Source organism: Myxocyprinus asiaticus, chromosome 12, assembly GCF_019703515.2.
Source record: "Myxocyprinus asiaticus isolate MX2 ecotype Aquarium Trade chromosome 12, UBuf_Myxa_2, whole genome shotgun sequence".
Lineage (NCBI taxonomy): Eukaryota > Metazoa > Chordata > Actinopteri > Cypriniformes > Catostomidae > Myxocyprinus > Myxocyprinus asiaticus.
In genome coordinates, this window is record NC_059355.1 from 7,496,525 (window position 1) to 7,513,970 (window position 17,446).

The 17,446-nt window shown below is 38.5% G+C and overlaps 1 protein-coding gene across 1 annotated transcript in view; it reads right to left on the reverse strand.

The window, feature by feature from the left end:
• LOC127449076 (ATP-binding cassette sub-family C member 4-like) overlaps window positions 1-17,446 on the reverse strand; it is a 111,447-nt gene that overhangs the window by 23,591 nt on the left and 70,410 nt on the right. Inside the window, exons 20-24 of the mRNA XM_051712224.1 lie at window positions 16,937-17,016; window positions 2,231-2,381; window positions 1,817-1,936; window positions 1,614-1,724; window positions 1,341-1,441 (exon numbers count right to left, since the gene is read on the reverse strand). Of these exons, the coding sequence (XP_051568184.1) occupies window positions 1,341-1,441; window positions 1,614-1,724; window positions 1,817-1,936; window positions 2,231-2,381; window positions 16,937-17,016 (563 nt within the window). The remainder of the gene's footprint in view (window positions 1-1,340; window positions 1,442-1,613; window positions 1,725-1,816; window positions 1,937-2,230; window positions 2,382-16,936; window positions 17,017-17,446) is intronic.

The following is a 17,446-nucleotide window of genomic DNA, read 5'->3' on the forward strand; positions in this document are numbered from 1 at the left end:
GGTGCCCCAACCCATTCACATTCCATGGGGAGAGAGACAATCTGCTCGTATAAACATTTCACATTTTGACATATGAGAAAAAATAGATTGTGTGTCAAAAACAAAATTATAAAGACCACATTCCAACATTAGTGCAACAATCAAACTTCCCCCAGAACCAAACAAACAGAAAAAAGAAAAACGTGCGCATTAACCCTGCGCACAACAGCGGCAACTGGCGTCCATTCCTCTAAACTCAAACAATCCATGTACGCCTACAAGAGCCCCCGCAACAACTTTGCCATCGGACTGCTCAAGTCTGGTGTTTCCTCGGACAGTCAAACGAATGTTCAGTGAGCTGGCTCATTCGGCTGCTACATGGGTACAATAAATGACCTAATCACTCCAATATCTTGCAAGAAATACTCCACAAAACAAACTCCAGCTAATAGGAGGCATAAGCACAAAGAACATGCAGATTCATCCAATCAACAGTCCCAAAGGAGTATTACTACACAAACTCCAGCCGCTAGGTGGAACCAGCACAAAAAGAAACAAAAATGGCGATCATTTCGAGCCTTCCTTTACTCCTCGCCTCACGCAATACGAGATCTTTATTGGATGATCTCAGAAATGGGGCCTGTCTCCCTCAGCGGATCGCCGAACCGGAACCCTGTGAGCTCGCTCGATTTCCAGCTTATGGCCTGTTATGTCAAGCAGATTCTGAAAAAGCCTGTCCAGGAATTTCACCATATCCTGACCCTCTTCAGCTTCAGGAATTCAGACGATTCAGATGTTATTCCAACAGGTTGCGGTTCTCCATGTCACCCAATTTCTCCCAGATGCGCTCCAAATCCACCTTGGTCGCTAGCGGATTAGCAGCTAGTTCCCTCTCCTTTGACTCCAGATAATCGATCCGGTACTTGACATCCCCCACTCTTATGACCACCTCAGTGAATTTTGTCTCCATGGCAGTGATTGATCGATGTATTACAGCAAGATCCTCCAAGTCAGCAATGACCTTCGTCAGCATTGCTGACACGTTCAACAATTCTCACCGAATTTCCCTCACTTCTCCGGCCAAATCACTTGGGCCTCAGGGGCGTCAGCTTGAGCACGTAAGTGTCTTTTAATGTCTCCAGAGTCAGAGGATTTTGAATTCTTTGACAAATTGTCTTCCTAGAACAGTTATGGAACAGGGTGTATCGAATCTCACCGGTTTATGACATAAAAAGTATTAAAACCAGCAAAGTGCACAGAGCTCACCGTTCATACATCCGAACCTCGCATGGCGTCACGTGACTCCACAAATTTGAACCTTTTTAAGCTTTGGGGTTTGTTCAAGATTATGTTATTCTTACCAAGTTCTCCACCTCGGCACTCTGTCTAACGCCCCATTGGAACATTCCCATCAGCGTGACTGCATAGCACAAGGCCAAACCCACAGCACCTGCCTCCATACCTGCAAGAAACAGACACATTCAGAACATTATTCACACACTACTGATCTCAGAAAAAGAGATTCAACAAGTCTAGTTGGGAAATCTACAAAACATTGATTAAAACAGTGATTAGCCCATAATCACTACCAATGTGTTTTCATGTGTAGTATGATGTTTGAGGTGGATTCTTACTGTCTTTTAGTAGAAGACATCCAAAGGCTGTGATGGTCACAAAAATTGAACACATTCCATCCAAACGCACAGCCAACCAGCGTGAAGTGGTCAGGAACAGGAACCAGGCCTCTGTATGAGTACACATAACATTTAAAACTACTGTATGTTTATACAATCAACAGCAAATCTGAGTCCTTTAATTGGATGACTCCTTTGCTGACCTGAGTGCAGATCCTGATGGGCATCAAACATTTGCTGAAACCGCTCCTGTGCTTTAAAGGCACGAATGGTCCACAGTCCTTGCAATGAAGATGACAGATGGGAAAACACAGGACTTCGAGCTATAGGACCACAAATACAGACATTTATCAACACCAGAAAAGCTAAACATATGGGCCACACAAAAGGGAAGGGTCTCATTCACTTATAATTCTGGAGTCTGGGATTTTTTTCATACGTGTGGTATAAGTTGTTTCAAAATGTTTTCCTTAAGAAAAAAATAAGTGCAAACTTGAAGAATCATGATTTCTGCATTGTTCACAGGTTTTGCGCACTAATATATGCATACACACTGTAACTGAATGAGAGACAATATTATATTCAGACTCGAAGTGTGGAAAATTGGAGACACGTGCTGGTGGATTCAAGGCGCTTGATGTCTCGCGAGGTCCGGAGGAAGTAGCGTCGCAGGAAGAGGAAGCCTATCAACAGGGGCAGCACAGGAATCAGAATCCAAGGTATTACTGACACTGCCACAGCGATGACCCCAAAGATCTGCAGAAACACCTATGAAAGACGACGGATGAAAGACATGTGATTATTGGTCATTTCGGAATGGAATGCCAGCTTACTACTTATATTAAAAATATTACAGAAACAGAACGCATTAGGCAACCATGAATATTTAGTTAATAAGCTACTTTGTTGTCACATGACCACATCATGTTGCATGTTTAATTCAATGAGTTGCATCCAATTATCTTAAAAACAGTTATATTCCATGTAAATCCAATTTTGTGTAAAAAATGCCTGAACTCTTGGCACTCCGATCAAATGTTGAAAAGTACGGCTGAACAAAAAGCAAAATCGCATATTGTCAGAGTATGTACTGTATTTGATTAAGGACACACGTCTCAGCCAGTAAAACAGTACGTTCTTTAGGTATGCATGTGAGTAGTATGAATAGATTCCGGACATACAGTACTGACCCGTGACCCGAATATTTGACGTAAGAACAACAACCGTGAAAATAATGTTTTGTTAAACAAGCACCATTTAAGCACAAGGAACATCTTTCTTGGTATATATCAATTCAAGTCAACCTTTATTTATATAGCACATTTAAAAACAACAGAAGTTGACCCAAAGTACTTTACAAATCAATACAAAATATACAATGACAGAATTATATACATACAAAAAAAGAAATAATAAAAAAAAAGAATACGATTAAAAAATGCATAAAGTATTTACTTAATTTAACATATTAAAAAGTCCTATTCAAATGCTTAAGAATATAAATACATTTTTAAGGAGGATTTAAAAATGGCTATTGAAGAAGCTGACCTCACATGGTAAGGGAGACTATTCCAGAGTTTAGGACCTACCACAGAGAAAGCAGGTTCACCCTTAGATGTATAGCGACAACAAAGAACATTCAAAAGAAGTTGATGAGAAGACCTGAGTGCTCTGGTGGGGAAGTAAGGGATGAGAAGATCATTAATGTATTTGGGCACGAGACCAGATAATGCCTTGTAAACAAAAAGCAGAATTTAATGGGAAGCCAGTGTAGAGACGCTAATATAGGGGTAATATGATCCCTCTTTCTTGACCCTGTCAAAAGCCTAGCTGCTGCATTTTGAACCAGCTGCAGGCAGGATAACGCAGTTTGAGGGAGGCCAATGTACAATGCGTTACAATAACCTTGATTATATTAGTGAGTGAATCACAATTTCCAGGTCTTTGCTGTAAAGAAGATGTTTGACTTTAGCGATCGATGTCAGGTGGAAAAAGCTACCTTTGACAATGGCACTAATTTGTTCATTAAAAATTAATTATGAATCTAAAATCTCTCCAAGACTTCTTACATGACCTTGTACATTCGATGACAGAAGACGTAACTGGGCGGCCAGGCCAGGTAAGAAGGACATGGGGGGACCTAAAATCAAAACTTCAGTTTTGCTTTCGTTTAATTGTAAAAAATTGTTTGCCAGCCAATGTTTAATATCTTCGAAGGAATTTTGGATGTTATCATATGAACACTTTTTGTCTAAGCTCACTGGTAAGTAAAATTGGGAATCATCAGCATAATCATGATAGGATATGCTGTACTTCTGGAAAATAGAGCTCAGAGGAAGCATATACAAGGAAAATAATAAGGGTCCTAAAATTGACCCTTGAGGGACACCACATGATAAATGAGCCGATGTAGAAGAGAAATTTCCTATATTTACAGAACACGTCTTATCTTTTAGATAGGAGGCAAACCACTGGAGGGCCATACCCTGGATGCAAACCCCACACTCAAGACGATTGAGAATAATTTTATGGTTGATAGTGCCGAACGCGGCACTAAGATCTAATTAAGACTAACACAACGTGCAAGCCTGAATCCATGGAGAGAAAAATATAATTAGTAACCTTGAGCAATGCAGATTCAGTGCTGTGCAAGGGTCTGATGCCAGACTGAAATGTGCCTAAAATGTCAAATGTATTTAGATAGGAGTAATGCTGCGAATAGACAACTCTCTCCAAGATCTTGGAAATGAAAGGCAATTTAGAGATTGGCCTATAATTATTGTGTATTGCTGGATCCAATGAAGGCTTTTTTAACAAAGGATGTAGAATTGCATGCTTAAAACTGCTTGGAACAACTCCATTAGCTAAGGAGCTGTTAACTATCACTGTCACACTGGAACTAATAGCTGTAAAAATGTTTTTAAAAAGGCACGGAGATAGAATATCCAGCTTGTAACTGGAACACTTCATCTCGGAGACTTCATCTGCTAAATGTTCTGAAGAAACTGGTTCAAAGTGAGTCAGGAAGCTGGACGGGGAAGGTATTAGTGGTTGATCCAATTATGAAGGTACAATATGCTTGATTTTGTGACTAAAAATGCTTAAAAATTCGGTCACAGGTCTCTTGAGTAGCGTCATAGGGTTTAAGACAGAATGGATAGTATTAAACAATACTTTTGGTCGATTTGAATTATCAGAGATTACTTTAGAGAAAAACTTAACCTTTGCTTCTTTCACTGCTCTGTAAAGACACATTTAACATGTCAAAAGAGACCTGAAGCTTATATCTTTTCCACTTATGCTCCGCTTTTCTACACTCTTGTCTGAAAGCATGGGTGACGTCATTTAGCCAAGGCTGTGAAACACTCTTAACTCTCCTTGGCTTGAGTGGAGTGACATTATCAAGAGTGAAAGTACAAGATTTATTGAAAGCTTCAACCAGTGATTCAGTATTGACTTTATCTGAGACATCATCGGTAAAATGCGATAAATACAATTCTGAAAAAAGATTGGCAGAAGATGAGTGAATGGACCGGGAGTGACGTAAAGACAGAGAAGTGGTGAGTAGAGACAGACTCAAACATTATTGAAGTTAGATACAGAGATACCATAAGATAATTCCAGATCTAATGTATGACCCATGTTATGGGTAGAACCAGTGACATGTTGAACAAAAATGTAAAGACTCAGTGAGGGAGAGAAATTCATTTACCAGCAGTTTCGATGGACAGCATACGTTAATATTAAAATCCCCAAGATTTAGGAGTCTATCACCGCGTAACACCAGTCCAGAGAGAAAGTCTCTATTAAATCTGGGAGGTCTGTACACAAGTGGACATAAGGCAGGACCCAGGGCTTCAAACTTTTATAGTTGGACCTCAAAACTGGAATACATGTCCATAGGTAGCATTCTGCATTTAAAAGAGTTTCTAAAAACAGTGGCAACACCACCTCTTCACCCTGAAGTCCATGGGGAATTTAAAAGGTCCCAGCCTGGTGGTGTTAGATCCACCAGGGCCATTTGTTCACCAGGACTGGACATGAATAAACAGTCCAATGTTTGTGATATAAAAAAGTCATTCAGAATAAAAGACTTGTTCGATGTTAATCGTGCATTTATGAGGGCCATCTTAATGGTGGCGACATCTGCATTTTTTGCTGGAGTAAAAGATGTGTGTTTTAGCCTGCTGAAATTATCGAAAATGACCCCCCGCTTCAAATCCCTTGCACCAGTCGGAGGACGACGTCGTGAAAACCAAATGGCCAGTATGTGGTGGTTGTCAGAGGTCATTTATTACCTGAAAAGAGCCGTCCGACTAACGGTTCACCGCTCTTCTTTTAAATCCAGCATTTTGAACATGACGTCTCCTCTGTTCCTGAGGGATTAGGGGACGGTGAAGTGTCCAGCCCATTTGTACTTCAGAATCTCACCAGAAATAGTAGGTAATTCGGTTATTTCTCACTTATTATTTGTGTTGATTAGCATACTGTTTTTGGCATACTATATAGTAGGGAAGTATGGATATTTGGATGCAACGCATGAGATGCACAAAGTGGGTTTTTGACCGGAAGTGAGCCATAGAAGCACTGCGTCGATCGTTGGGTCGTTAAAGCACTTTGTGGTTTTGGTTGCTCGTTCAAACCACAAGCATTTATCAAAGAGCAGAGAAGAAAAACAGTAGGGCTGCATGACAGCATGACTTGCCACTTTCTGAGTGAGATCTCATTCAAATTACCCATGATCCCCTCCTCTTCTCTGTAACCATATTAACATCTGTAGGTTACTGTGGGAATGACCACAGAATTTGGTGGACCACAAATTGACCAAACATTTAAGTTACGATAATCCCTGTTGAAAACCTAAAATAACAGTCACTGCTTTTGCTTCCAACATCAGACAACAGGATGGTTATGATAAGAATGGAATACTACTATAATAGTTACTGTGCAGTATACACTGTATACTTATTCAGTGTTTAATAGGACAATTTCAGATTTTGTTATTTCTTTTTTAATTCACGACAACATTTTTTGCACTGGTGTATAATTGCATTAGGTGTGTAATTGATGGTTTATTTAAACATCTTATCATTTTGGTGCTGTCACAGGCTTGAATGACAAAACTAAATTTCCATCATTCCCTGTCACCTCATAGAACGGCTAAATGAGAAGTATTTTCTGACAAGCTTGATGGTTATTCTTCATCAATACTAGTAATGGACAGATATACCTGACAGGTAATAAAACTGGCCGATATTTTGGCCAATTTGAGATTACCGGCATCAGATGATTACTCTGTCCACTTGTCCAACAGCAGTGTTTTTTTCAGTTATATTGTTTTTTGAGAGGTTGACCGATAGTGGATTTTGGAGATACCGATAAATTAATAGGTAGAAAAGGCTGATTACAATTTAATCGGCTGATATTATTTTAATATTTATGTATAAAACATTTAAATATTTTCTTAATTTTCCTTTCTATGATGAGCGCAGACATAGAAGCTACAAAAGTCTAAAATTAATCAAATTCCCAGATGCAGGTTATTGTGCAACCAAAATCCCAATAAAAACCAAAAGAATTCAGATATGGTGCATAACGGGGGACATGACTATAAACAAGCCAGAAATTCAACGGGGACTCTAATTTTGAAATAATGGTGATTTTCTTCTGTTATAAAGCTCAATATTTAAGTATTTACAAAATTAAGCTTTTTATAGCCTATATATTCACCAGATGAAGGATTTAGTATATACATATTTCACCAGATGAGTTTTTTTTATTATTATACACAAGATATGAAGTTGGAGACATGATGTATGTGCTGATGGGACACGTTTCCATATAATCGTATTTTTCTTTACATGCCCTCACTTCAATTTAGAACACATTATTATCTAATAAAAAAACAAAATATGCATTGAAGTGAAGATAAAAATACGGCTGCATATTGTCAAAAAGATGTAGATACAGAAAATCCTCACGAGGTGTCAGTGATTGTTTTTATTTCACCTCTAAACGCCGCTTTAATACTGTTGAACCAAGCTGTTTTAACTGTAGAATCCTCCAGGGCTGGCCACAGAGAAACACTAAAAATACAAACACACACACACACACACACACACACACACACACACACACACACACACACACACACACACACACACACATATATATATATATACTATATATACACACAGCTGAAGTCAGAAGATTACATACACCTTAGCCAAAAACATTTAAACTCAGTTTTTCACATTTCCTGACATTTAATCGTAGAAAACTTTGCCTGTCTTAGGTCAGTAAGGATCACTACTTTATTTTAAGAATGTGAAATATCAGGATAATTGTAGAGAGAATGAATTATTTCAGCTTTTATTTCTTTCAAACATTCCCAGTGGGTAAGAAGTTTACATACACTTTCTTAGTATTTGGTAGCATTTAACTTGGGTCAAACATTTTGGGTAGACTTCCACAAGCTTCTCACAATAAGTTGCTGGAATTTTGGCCCATTCCTCCAGACAGAACTGGTGTAACTGAATCAGGTTTGTAGGCCTCCTTGCTCGCACACGCTTTTTCAGTTCTGCCCACAATTTTCTATCATATTGAGGTCAGGGCTTTGTGATGGCCACTCCAATAGCTTGACTTTGTTGTCCTTAAGCCATTTTGTCACAACTTTGGAGGTATGCTTGGGGTCATTGTCCATTTGGAAGACCCATTTGCGACCAAGCTTTAACTTCTGGCTGATGTCTTGAGATGTTGCTTCAATATATCCACATAATTTTCCTTCCTCATGATGCCATCTGTTTTGTGAAATGCACCAGTCCCTCCTGCAGCAAAGCACCCCCACAACATGATGCTGCCACCCCCATGCTTCACGGTTGGGATGGTGTCATTCGGCTTGCAAGCCTCACCCTTTTTCCTCCAAACATAACGATGGTCATTATGGCCAAACAGTTACATTTTTGTTTCATTAGACCAGCGGACATTTCTCCAAAAAATAAGATGTTTGTCCCCATGTGCACTTGTAAACTGTAGTCTGGCTTTTTTATGGCTGTTTTGGAGCAGTGTTTTCTTCCTTGCTGAGCAGCCTTTCAGGCCATGTTGATATATGACTGGTTTTACTGAGAATATAGATACTTGCCTAACTGTTTCCTCCAGCATCTTCACAAGGTCCTTTGCTGTTGTTCTGGGATTGGTTTGCACTTTCGCACCAAACAACGTTCATCTCTAGGAGACAGAATGTGTCTCCTTCCTGAGCGGTATGATGGCTGTGTGGTCCCATGGTGTTTATACTTGCATACTATTGTTTGTACAGATGAACGTGCTACCTTCAGGCATTTGGAAATTGCTCCTAAGGATGAACCAAACTTGTGGAGGTCCACAGTTTTTTCTGAGGTCTTGGCTGATTTCTTTTGATTTTTCCATGATGTCAAGCAAAGAGGCACTGAAACTGAAGGTAGACCTTAAATTACATCCACAGGTACACCTCCAATTCAGTACACCTCCTATCAGAAGCTAATTGTCTAAAGGCTTGACATCATTTTCTGAAATTTTCCAAACTGCTTAAAGGCACAGTTAACTTAGTGTATGTAAACTTCTGACCCACTGGAATTGTGATATAGTCAATTAAAAGTGAAACAATCTGTCTGTAAACAATTGTTGGAAAAATTACTTGTGTCATGCACAAAGTAGATGTCCTAAACAACTTGCCAAAACTATAGTTTGCTAATATTAAATCTGTGGAGTGGTTAAAAAATTAGCTTTAATGACTTCAACCTAAGTGTATGTAAACTTCTGACTTCAACTGTATATATGTGTGTGTATATACATTATATATATATATATATATATATATATATATATATATAAAATGTATTTATTTATTAATTTTTTATTTTAGTTACAGAAATACTCAATCCAGCTCATTATATATATATATATATATATATATATATATTGGGAGTTGGCAACTGCCCTTTTGAGGTCCATCTCAAGGCCCAGTAAACCCTTGCGTAGGTCCAAATCAAGGATATTAGGGATGCCCAGAGAATCCTACAGGAGAGAGTCAGCTTCCAATTTTAACAACCAATGCTGAACAAGAACCTATGCTGCAGGTTAAAATTGGGGGAAAAACCACACTCATGCTAGTAGACACAGGAGCGGTTTATACGTGTGTAAATTCAAATTATGTCTCACATCTCCCCTTGTCTGGAAAATTTGCAAAGACAGTAGGATTCTTGGGACAAATGCAGCTAATTCCTATGACCGCTCCAGTGTGTCTACAAACTAAAAACAAAAGTGCAACCATACCTATCCTGGTATCAAATCAGACTCCTATTAATTTGTTAGGGAGAGATGCATTATGTAAACTGGGGCTTCAAATTTGGTGTTCTCTGGAGCGAGTGTATATAGATTTACATGGAATAAGAACTCAAATGATGATTTCTGAGCCAAGAGCAAATGTGTACTGGTTAGGACAGATATAAAATCATGTGAGACAGACAATTAATAAATGGGGAAAGTATATTGAAGCACAGATTCCTGAAGCACAGTTGCCAAAATCAGAATTTCACTGTACGATGATATAAGAAAAATAGAAAAGAAATGGCAGGAATAAACTGAAGGACAAAAAATCTAAATGACCTCGCAATACATCATAATAGGTAAACAAGGAGCAGCTTTGAATGTAACAGAGTGAATTTGTAAAAAAAATTGTTTAATGTAACAGATTCTGCTCCACATGTATCCTTATATTTAGGGAAAAATTGGAAAGCAAAAGATTTAGGGCCAATGATAAAAAAGGCTAAACAGTGCCAATGGGAACCAACAGTAAATCCATTGATTTTTCATTCTGCTGAAAAAATTACATAAAACTTTTGTGTGGGACTATATTGATGGGTACTCAGGAAGTAGTAATTAATAAAAAAAATACAAACGCAGATGATAACAACACACAAATTGGTAGAGACTATTGATGTTGAACTGTTTAAGGAAGTAGAGCGTCAGGTACCTACTGAGTTATGGTCTCAGCATGACACAGATGTAGGACTGGTAAATTCAGCCAGCCCAATAAGAATACTTAAGCAAGGTGCACACCTGCCAAGAAAATCGTAGTACCCTTTGCGACCTGAGGCTGAAACAGGCATAAAAGACACTATTGAAGGCCTAGTGAAAGCAGGAGTATTAATGGAAACAAACAGTTACTGTAATACTCCAATTTTGCCTGTGATCAAAGCAAACAAATCTAAATGGCGCCTCGTTCATGACCTACGAGCAATCAATGATATAGTAGAGGATTGGCCAGCTGATGTTCTAAACCCACACACGCTGCAGACAAATGTCCCTCCTGATGCCAAATACTTTACTGTGATTGATTTATGCTCCGCCTTTTTCAGTGTTCCAGTGGCAGAGGAAAGTAGACACTTGTTTGCATTCACATATGCTGGTAAACAGTATACCTATACCAGAATGCCGCAGGGATTTAAACACTCATATATTCAATCAGGTTCTCAAGGCAGATTTAGAGGACCTAATGACAGACAGCACTCTGCTGCAGTATGTAGATGATTTCATGATTTGTTCCACATCATTGGAACAATGTTATAGAGATTCTATTAAAGTACTTACTAAATTAGCTCAAGGAGATCACAAGGCATCCAAAACAAAACTACAGTATTGCCAGCTGCAGGTTGAATATTTAGGAAGATTGATCTCATATAGCACAAAAGCTATAGCGCCAAATCAATCAGAAGGCATAAGTAAAACACCATTGCCACAAACAGTAGGACAGATGATGACTTTCCTTTGAATGACTGGCTTCAATTCTGATTGGTTAGAGGAATATGCAGTAATAACAGCTCCACTGAGAGAAATCATGAAACAAGCAGGACTGCAAAATTTAAGCATTCCACTAAGATGGAATACAGATGCGTTGCTAGCATTTGAGTCTATAAAGAAAGAACTACAAAGGGCATCTGCCCTCTGTAATCCCGAATACACTATACCGTTTCACCTGTATGTGGCAAACAGAGCTGATGGTTATGCATCAGCTGTATTGATTTAAGAGACCTGCAGTGGTAGGAAAAAACAACCCATAGCTTACTATAGCACTAAGCTGGATAACATAGCGCAAGGTTACCCACCATGTTACCAACAAGGCCTTGCAGCAGTATATTACGCATATGAGAAAGCATCTACATTAACCATGGGATACCCAGTAACCATTTATATGCATCACAAAATTGTGGAGTTACTAGAACAAGGAAAATTTGTTCTGACTCAAGCCCGCATTCTAGTATATTCATCATTACTTACATATCCAGATGTTACCATTAAGCGATGTAATACAGTTAATCCAGCTGAATTGATTCCTTTGTCTTATGAAGGTGAGCCACATGATTATGTATCTAATTCACTGGCATTCACTAGGCTATGGCCAGATCTTGAGTCTACGCCAATCTCTGAGGCAGAAGTCACTTACTTTGTGGATGGTTCTAGTTTTAGAGATTATTTGGGAAATCATAAAGGATATTCAGTAGTAAAGACAGACATGGAGGAATTTGTACCTGTAATATCCCAACATTGTGTACAGCCTTGCTCTGCTCATTTAGCAGAATTAAAAGCTCTCATGACTGCGTGTCAATTAGCAAAGGGACAAACAGGAAATATTTTCACTGATTCAGCTTATGCTCATAATGTATGTCATCTGTTTGGAGCAGCGTGGAAACAGAGAGGCTACAAAAAGAGTGATGGAACTCCCATTCAACATGCTGAACAGATAGGTCAACTAATTTCTGCTATGATGCTACCAAAACAATTAGCAGTCATCAAATGTCAGGCTTATAAAAAAGGAAATGACTATGTCATTAAGGGTAACAACAAAGCAGATTTAGAAGCTAAAAAAGCATCAGGATGTCAGGTAGCAATATTAGCTCCAGTAGTTCTTATAGAACCACAACCTCAGTTGGATGATATTATTCGAATTCAGCAACAAGCAGGTCCTTATGAACATTCCATGTGGCACCAAAGAGGAGCCACGAAAGACACACAAGATATTAGGTGCTCACATGAAGGACAGATCATTGCACCAACCTCACTTTTAAACATTCTCATTCCAGATGCGCATGGTTTTGATTATTGTGCGAGGGGGGAAGTGATAAGCAAAATTAAACAGCAGGGATACTGGTCTCCATACTTACATGCAATGATAGACGATTTTCTGTCCACATATGAAGTTTGTGCCAAAAACAATGTTAGGAAAGGAACAGCGACACCAATAGGCCACATACCAATACCAGAAGGACCATTCAAGCACCCGGTGATGAATTATATGGACATGATAAAGCGAGTACAAGGCAAAAGGTATATGCTTGTGGTAATAGACAGATTTAGCAGATGGGTAGAAGCGATACCATCAGCAGATGAGGGGGCAGGAACAGTAATTCAATTTCTAACAAGAGAAGTAATCCCTAGATTTGGAATACCATCAGAAATAAGTTCAGATAATGGATCAGCATTCATTCAAAAAACTGTAAAACAAGTATTGTAGCAATTGAGAATAAAACAGAGACTAGGGTGTGTTTATCACCCACAATCACAAGGGATGGTAGAAAGGGTAAATGGTACCCTCAAGGCCAAACATAACAAAATATGTGAAAGTACTAAACTTAACTGGATTGATGCTTTACCTCTTGCACTAATGAGCTATCGCATGCAAACTAACAGAAGCACGCACTTAACACCGCATGAGATGCTTACGGGTCGACCCATGCCTGTGCCATATTGCAGAGGTCCCTACAAAGGACCCCCTCTAGAGCAATTGCAAATGGAACTGAGGTTGTATATGAAAAAACTAACTACAATACATAAAGCTATCTATTTACAGGAAAAGAGAAAGGAGCCCAAAGAGGAGACAGAGACATCTTGTCCAGTAGTCCCAGGTGACCAAGTATATTTGAGGGTATTCAGGAGAAAGTGGAATGAGCCCAGGAGAGAGGGACCCTACAAAGTGGTAACAGCTACTCCAACAGCAGTCCAAGTGGAAGAAAGCACCACCTGGTATCATCTAAACCACTGCACAAAAGTTCCCAGAGTAAGGAAGGAAAGAGAAGGAGAGAGACTTGAAACAGACGATATGGAAGAAAGTGAGGAGGGACCAGAGACACAGGATGAAAGAGAGCAGAATGTCAAAAGCTCAGAAAGAGATGCACAAGGAGCCGAGCAAAGCAGAGAGAATCAAGAGAGTGGAAGGAATGAGTCCAATAGCAAATCTGATGATCATCACATACCTACTGCATCTGATACTACAATCAATAGTAATGAGAAAATTAACAAATTAGATGGGAAACAAAATAATGAATGGTACAAATGGGCAACATTTACAGCAAGAGAGACAGGTATGGAAAATTGCCTACTGTGCTCCAAATCACCCTTAAACAAGGTAATAGTAGTTCCAAATCCAAATGACTATCGAAAATGTGCTGAATTTAATAGAAACTTTTGTCATCTGTAAAACCATTTTAGACCCTATTGCTCAGCTGAGTGTTTGGCTTTTTCAGGTAATTCTATCCTTGAAACATCTGTTCCCCAACGAGAGTTCACCAAAACACAAACCCTACGGAGTAACTCCGTTGTCTGGAACAGTAGCATCCAGCCAAATTTCAGTGAAGGCTAAAGCAGTTCCTGATGTCCCGTTGGAACTTAATCTGAGCTTTAAGTTCGTCCATTTTGTTGACCAGCAACTGGACATTTGAGAGTAGAATACTCGGAAGAGGGGGATTGAAGCACCTTTTCCGAGTTCTGCACAGAACATCTTGCGGCGCACCAGTGAGCTGTAAGGAGACATAATTACAATCCAATAATAGATCCTAACTATATTTTAAATAAACAAATCTAAACCAACAAGAAATGTGATGTCATATTTCATTAATTAATTTATTCTTTCATAAAATTCCACTTATTACAACAAAACTTGTGTATCTTAAATTATATATTGTCATATGAACAACCAGTCTGTAACTGCACTGCTTGATTTAATAGTGACACAGGTCATCATTAAATAAACAGCAACAGTTCCAGATACAGTTTAGACTGTGTTTTTTAGCCTTATGTTGTATTTCAGGCTTGTGATAATTCAACAGTTCTTATTTAATTTCGAGTTGGCCATTCATAACTTGCACATCAGTATAAGATTACTTGTATACCAGACTATACTGTTATGCGCTGTATGTTTCACGCTGTTGATTCAAAAGAACAGGCTCATTAGAATGGTTCTTTCGGTAATTGGACTATACCGGAAGTGGCGTATGTTTTACGCTGTAGATTTGAAAGAATCGGCTCCTTTAATTATTTTGGGAATTGAACTTTAGTGGAAGCACATATGTTTCACTCTGTAGATTAAAAAAAGCTGGCTCGAGACTCGTCCTTCACAAAGACGAATCTGCCTGATTCCAGCCTTGCTGAAGCACCCCCATATCATCACCGATCCACCTGGTCATCTAATGGTTAGACGGAGAACTGGAGAGGCCTTCAAGCCACAGTATCTCGCACCCACTGTGAAATTTGTTGGAGGATCGTGATGATCTGGGGGTGCTTTAGCAAGGCTTTGTGAAGGACTCATGAATCAAGCTTACAAGGATGTCCTGGAAGAAAATTCTTCTCTGACAATGTTCCCCAACTATGTAGACTGGTTTTTCCAGCAGGACAATACTCCATGCCACACAGCCAAGTCAATCAAGGTGTGGATGGAGGACCACTGGATCAAGACCCTGTCATGGCCAGCCCAATCTCCAGACCTGAACCCCATTGAAAACCTCTGGAATGTGATCAAGAGGAAGATAGATGGCCACAAGCCATCAAACAAAGCCGAGCTGCTTGTATTTTTGTGCCAGGAGTGGCATAAAGTCACCCAACAGCAATGTGAAAGACCGGTAGAGAGCATGCCAAGATGCATGAAAGCTGTGATTGAAAATCAGGGTTATTCCACCAAATATTGATTTCTGAACTCTTCCTAAGTTAAAACATTAGTATTGTGTTTAAAAATTAATATGAACTTGTTTTCTTTGCATTATTCTAGGTCTGAAAACAATGCATCTTTTTTGTTATTTTGACCAGTTGTCATTTTCTGCAAATAAATGTTGTAAATGACAATATTTTTATTTGGAATTTGGGAGAAATGTTGTCAGTACTTTATAGAATAAAACAAAAATGTTCATTTTATTCAAACACATACCTATTAAATAGTAAAGCCAGAGAAACTAATAATTTTGCAGTGATCTCTTTTTTCAGAGCTGTATACTGTATATATCAGTCTACCTCAAGTATTTTCCAATTATATCTACCAATACACCTATTTCAGCCTTTTGTCAGTGGACAAAATATATATTTACAAATTTTAGACTTTGAATTTTTTTAATTGAACAGAACAATTAGACTGAATAGAGCAATTAGAGTAAAACAAAATCTTTATTTCACTTTTGTGTGCATCTCATGAGTTATCAATAACTTTTGTGTATATTGACATGTTTATTGGCTATCCTGCTCTCTACATGTTAGCAAAATTGGCAATTGTAGAAGTCATATTGGTCAACAACTTTATCATAACAAAAAATACATAGAATCTATGTTGTACAGTCAACATTCACAATTACAACTTATTTATATGACTAACAACAGTTAGCTTCCCCCATGATTCTTTAACTGGCACGCCACCAACTCGGAAAGTCAGGGCTTAAAGAAAATTCCAAGTTTCCCGCTGGTAATTACAACATTGTGGTGGTGATCACATTAGTTTATCTTGTAAATACAATCATTCCAACGTGACTCGAAGGCAACAATACTGCAGAAATAGTACAATTAGCAAAGTGGTATACTATTCTGAACACAGTCTGAATCTTCACGAAACCTTCTAAAATATGTACAGGTCTTTGTCCTCAGAGCAAAAGAAGCCCATTTTGAGAGAAGACTGTGGTAAAAATGAGTAACCACAGATTTAAGTTTTCACATTCTGAGTGAGAGAACAAGGACGATCCTTCAGCCCTACACAATGAAAAGCTCCTTCAATGAAAGACTATTGTACGTCTATTCAGTCTGTCAAGTTTCAAACAATAGCACTTTGAGCACTTAAAGTGATGCCTGTCACCCACGTATTGACCACATTGTAATTTGTCAGAGGAAAAGCCAAAATATGCTGTTGGTCTACAACACTTGGCTGACCAGAGCGAATAATGTCTATTCCCACTAGTGATGGGTATTTTAGTATAACCAAGTCAGCAATGTACTGTACATATTAAATGATGTTTCAGACACTGAACTACAAAACTTACCTGGATGAAATCCACAAACACCCAAGGAAGTAAAGAATCGAGTTGGCCAATGTCTTTGGAGAACCGGTTGAGAATTCTTCCTGAAATCAGAAGGAAAAAAGCCATTAATTAAATAAATCTGTATCCAGAGCTTTCTACTACGCAAATGCAACTGAACTGATATTCGCTCTCTTTAGAGAAAGACTAAAACTCTTTAGATTTAAAGGGAACGTTACAGGTTAAATACTGTATCATAAAATACAGATCTATTGATCAGCATCTGTGACAAACCATCAATTACCACAAAAATAATATAGACTGGTCCTAAAGTTTGTAAAAATTCTAAAAAAACAAAAAACACTGGAAAATACATGTAAAGTACTGATCTAACAATGGAAGCCCATGGGGCTAGGCATTCCAGAAGGTTTAAAAGCAGAAAATGTGCTGTATTTACGAGCTATATTTTGTTAAAGCCAAAAAAAAAAAAAAAAAAAACAATGTCTAAGGTAATCTAAAAGGTCTAAGTTTTAA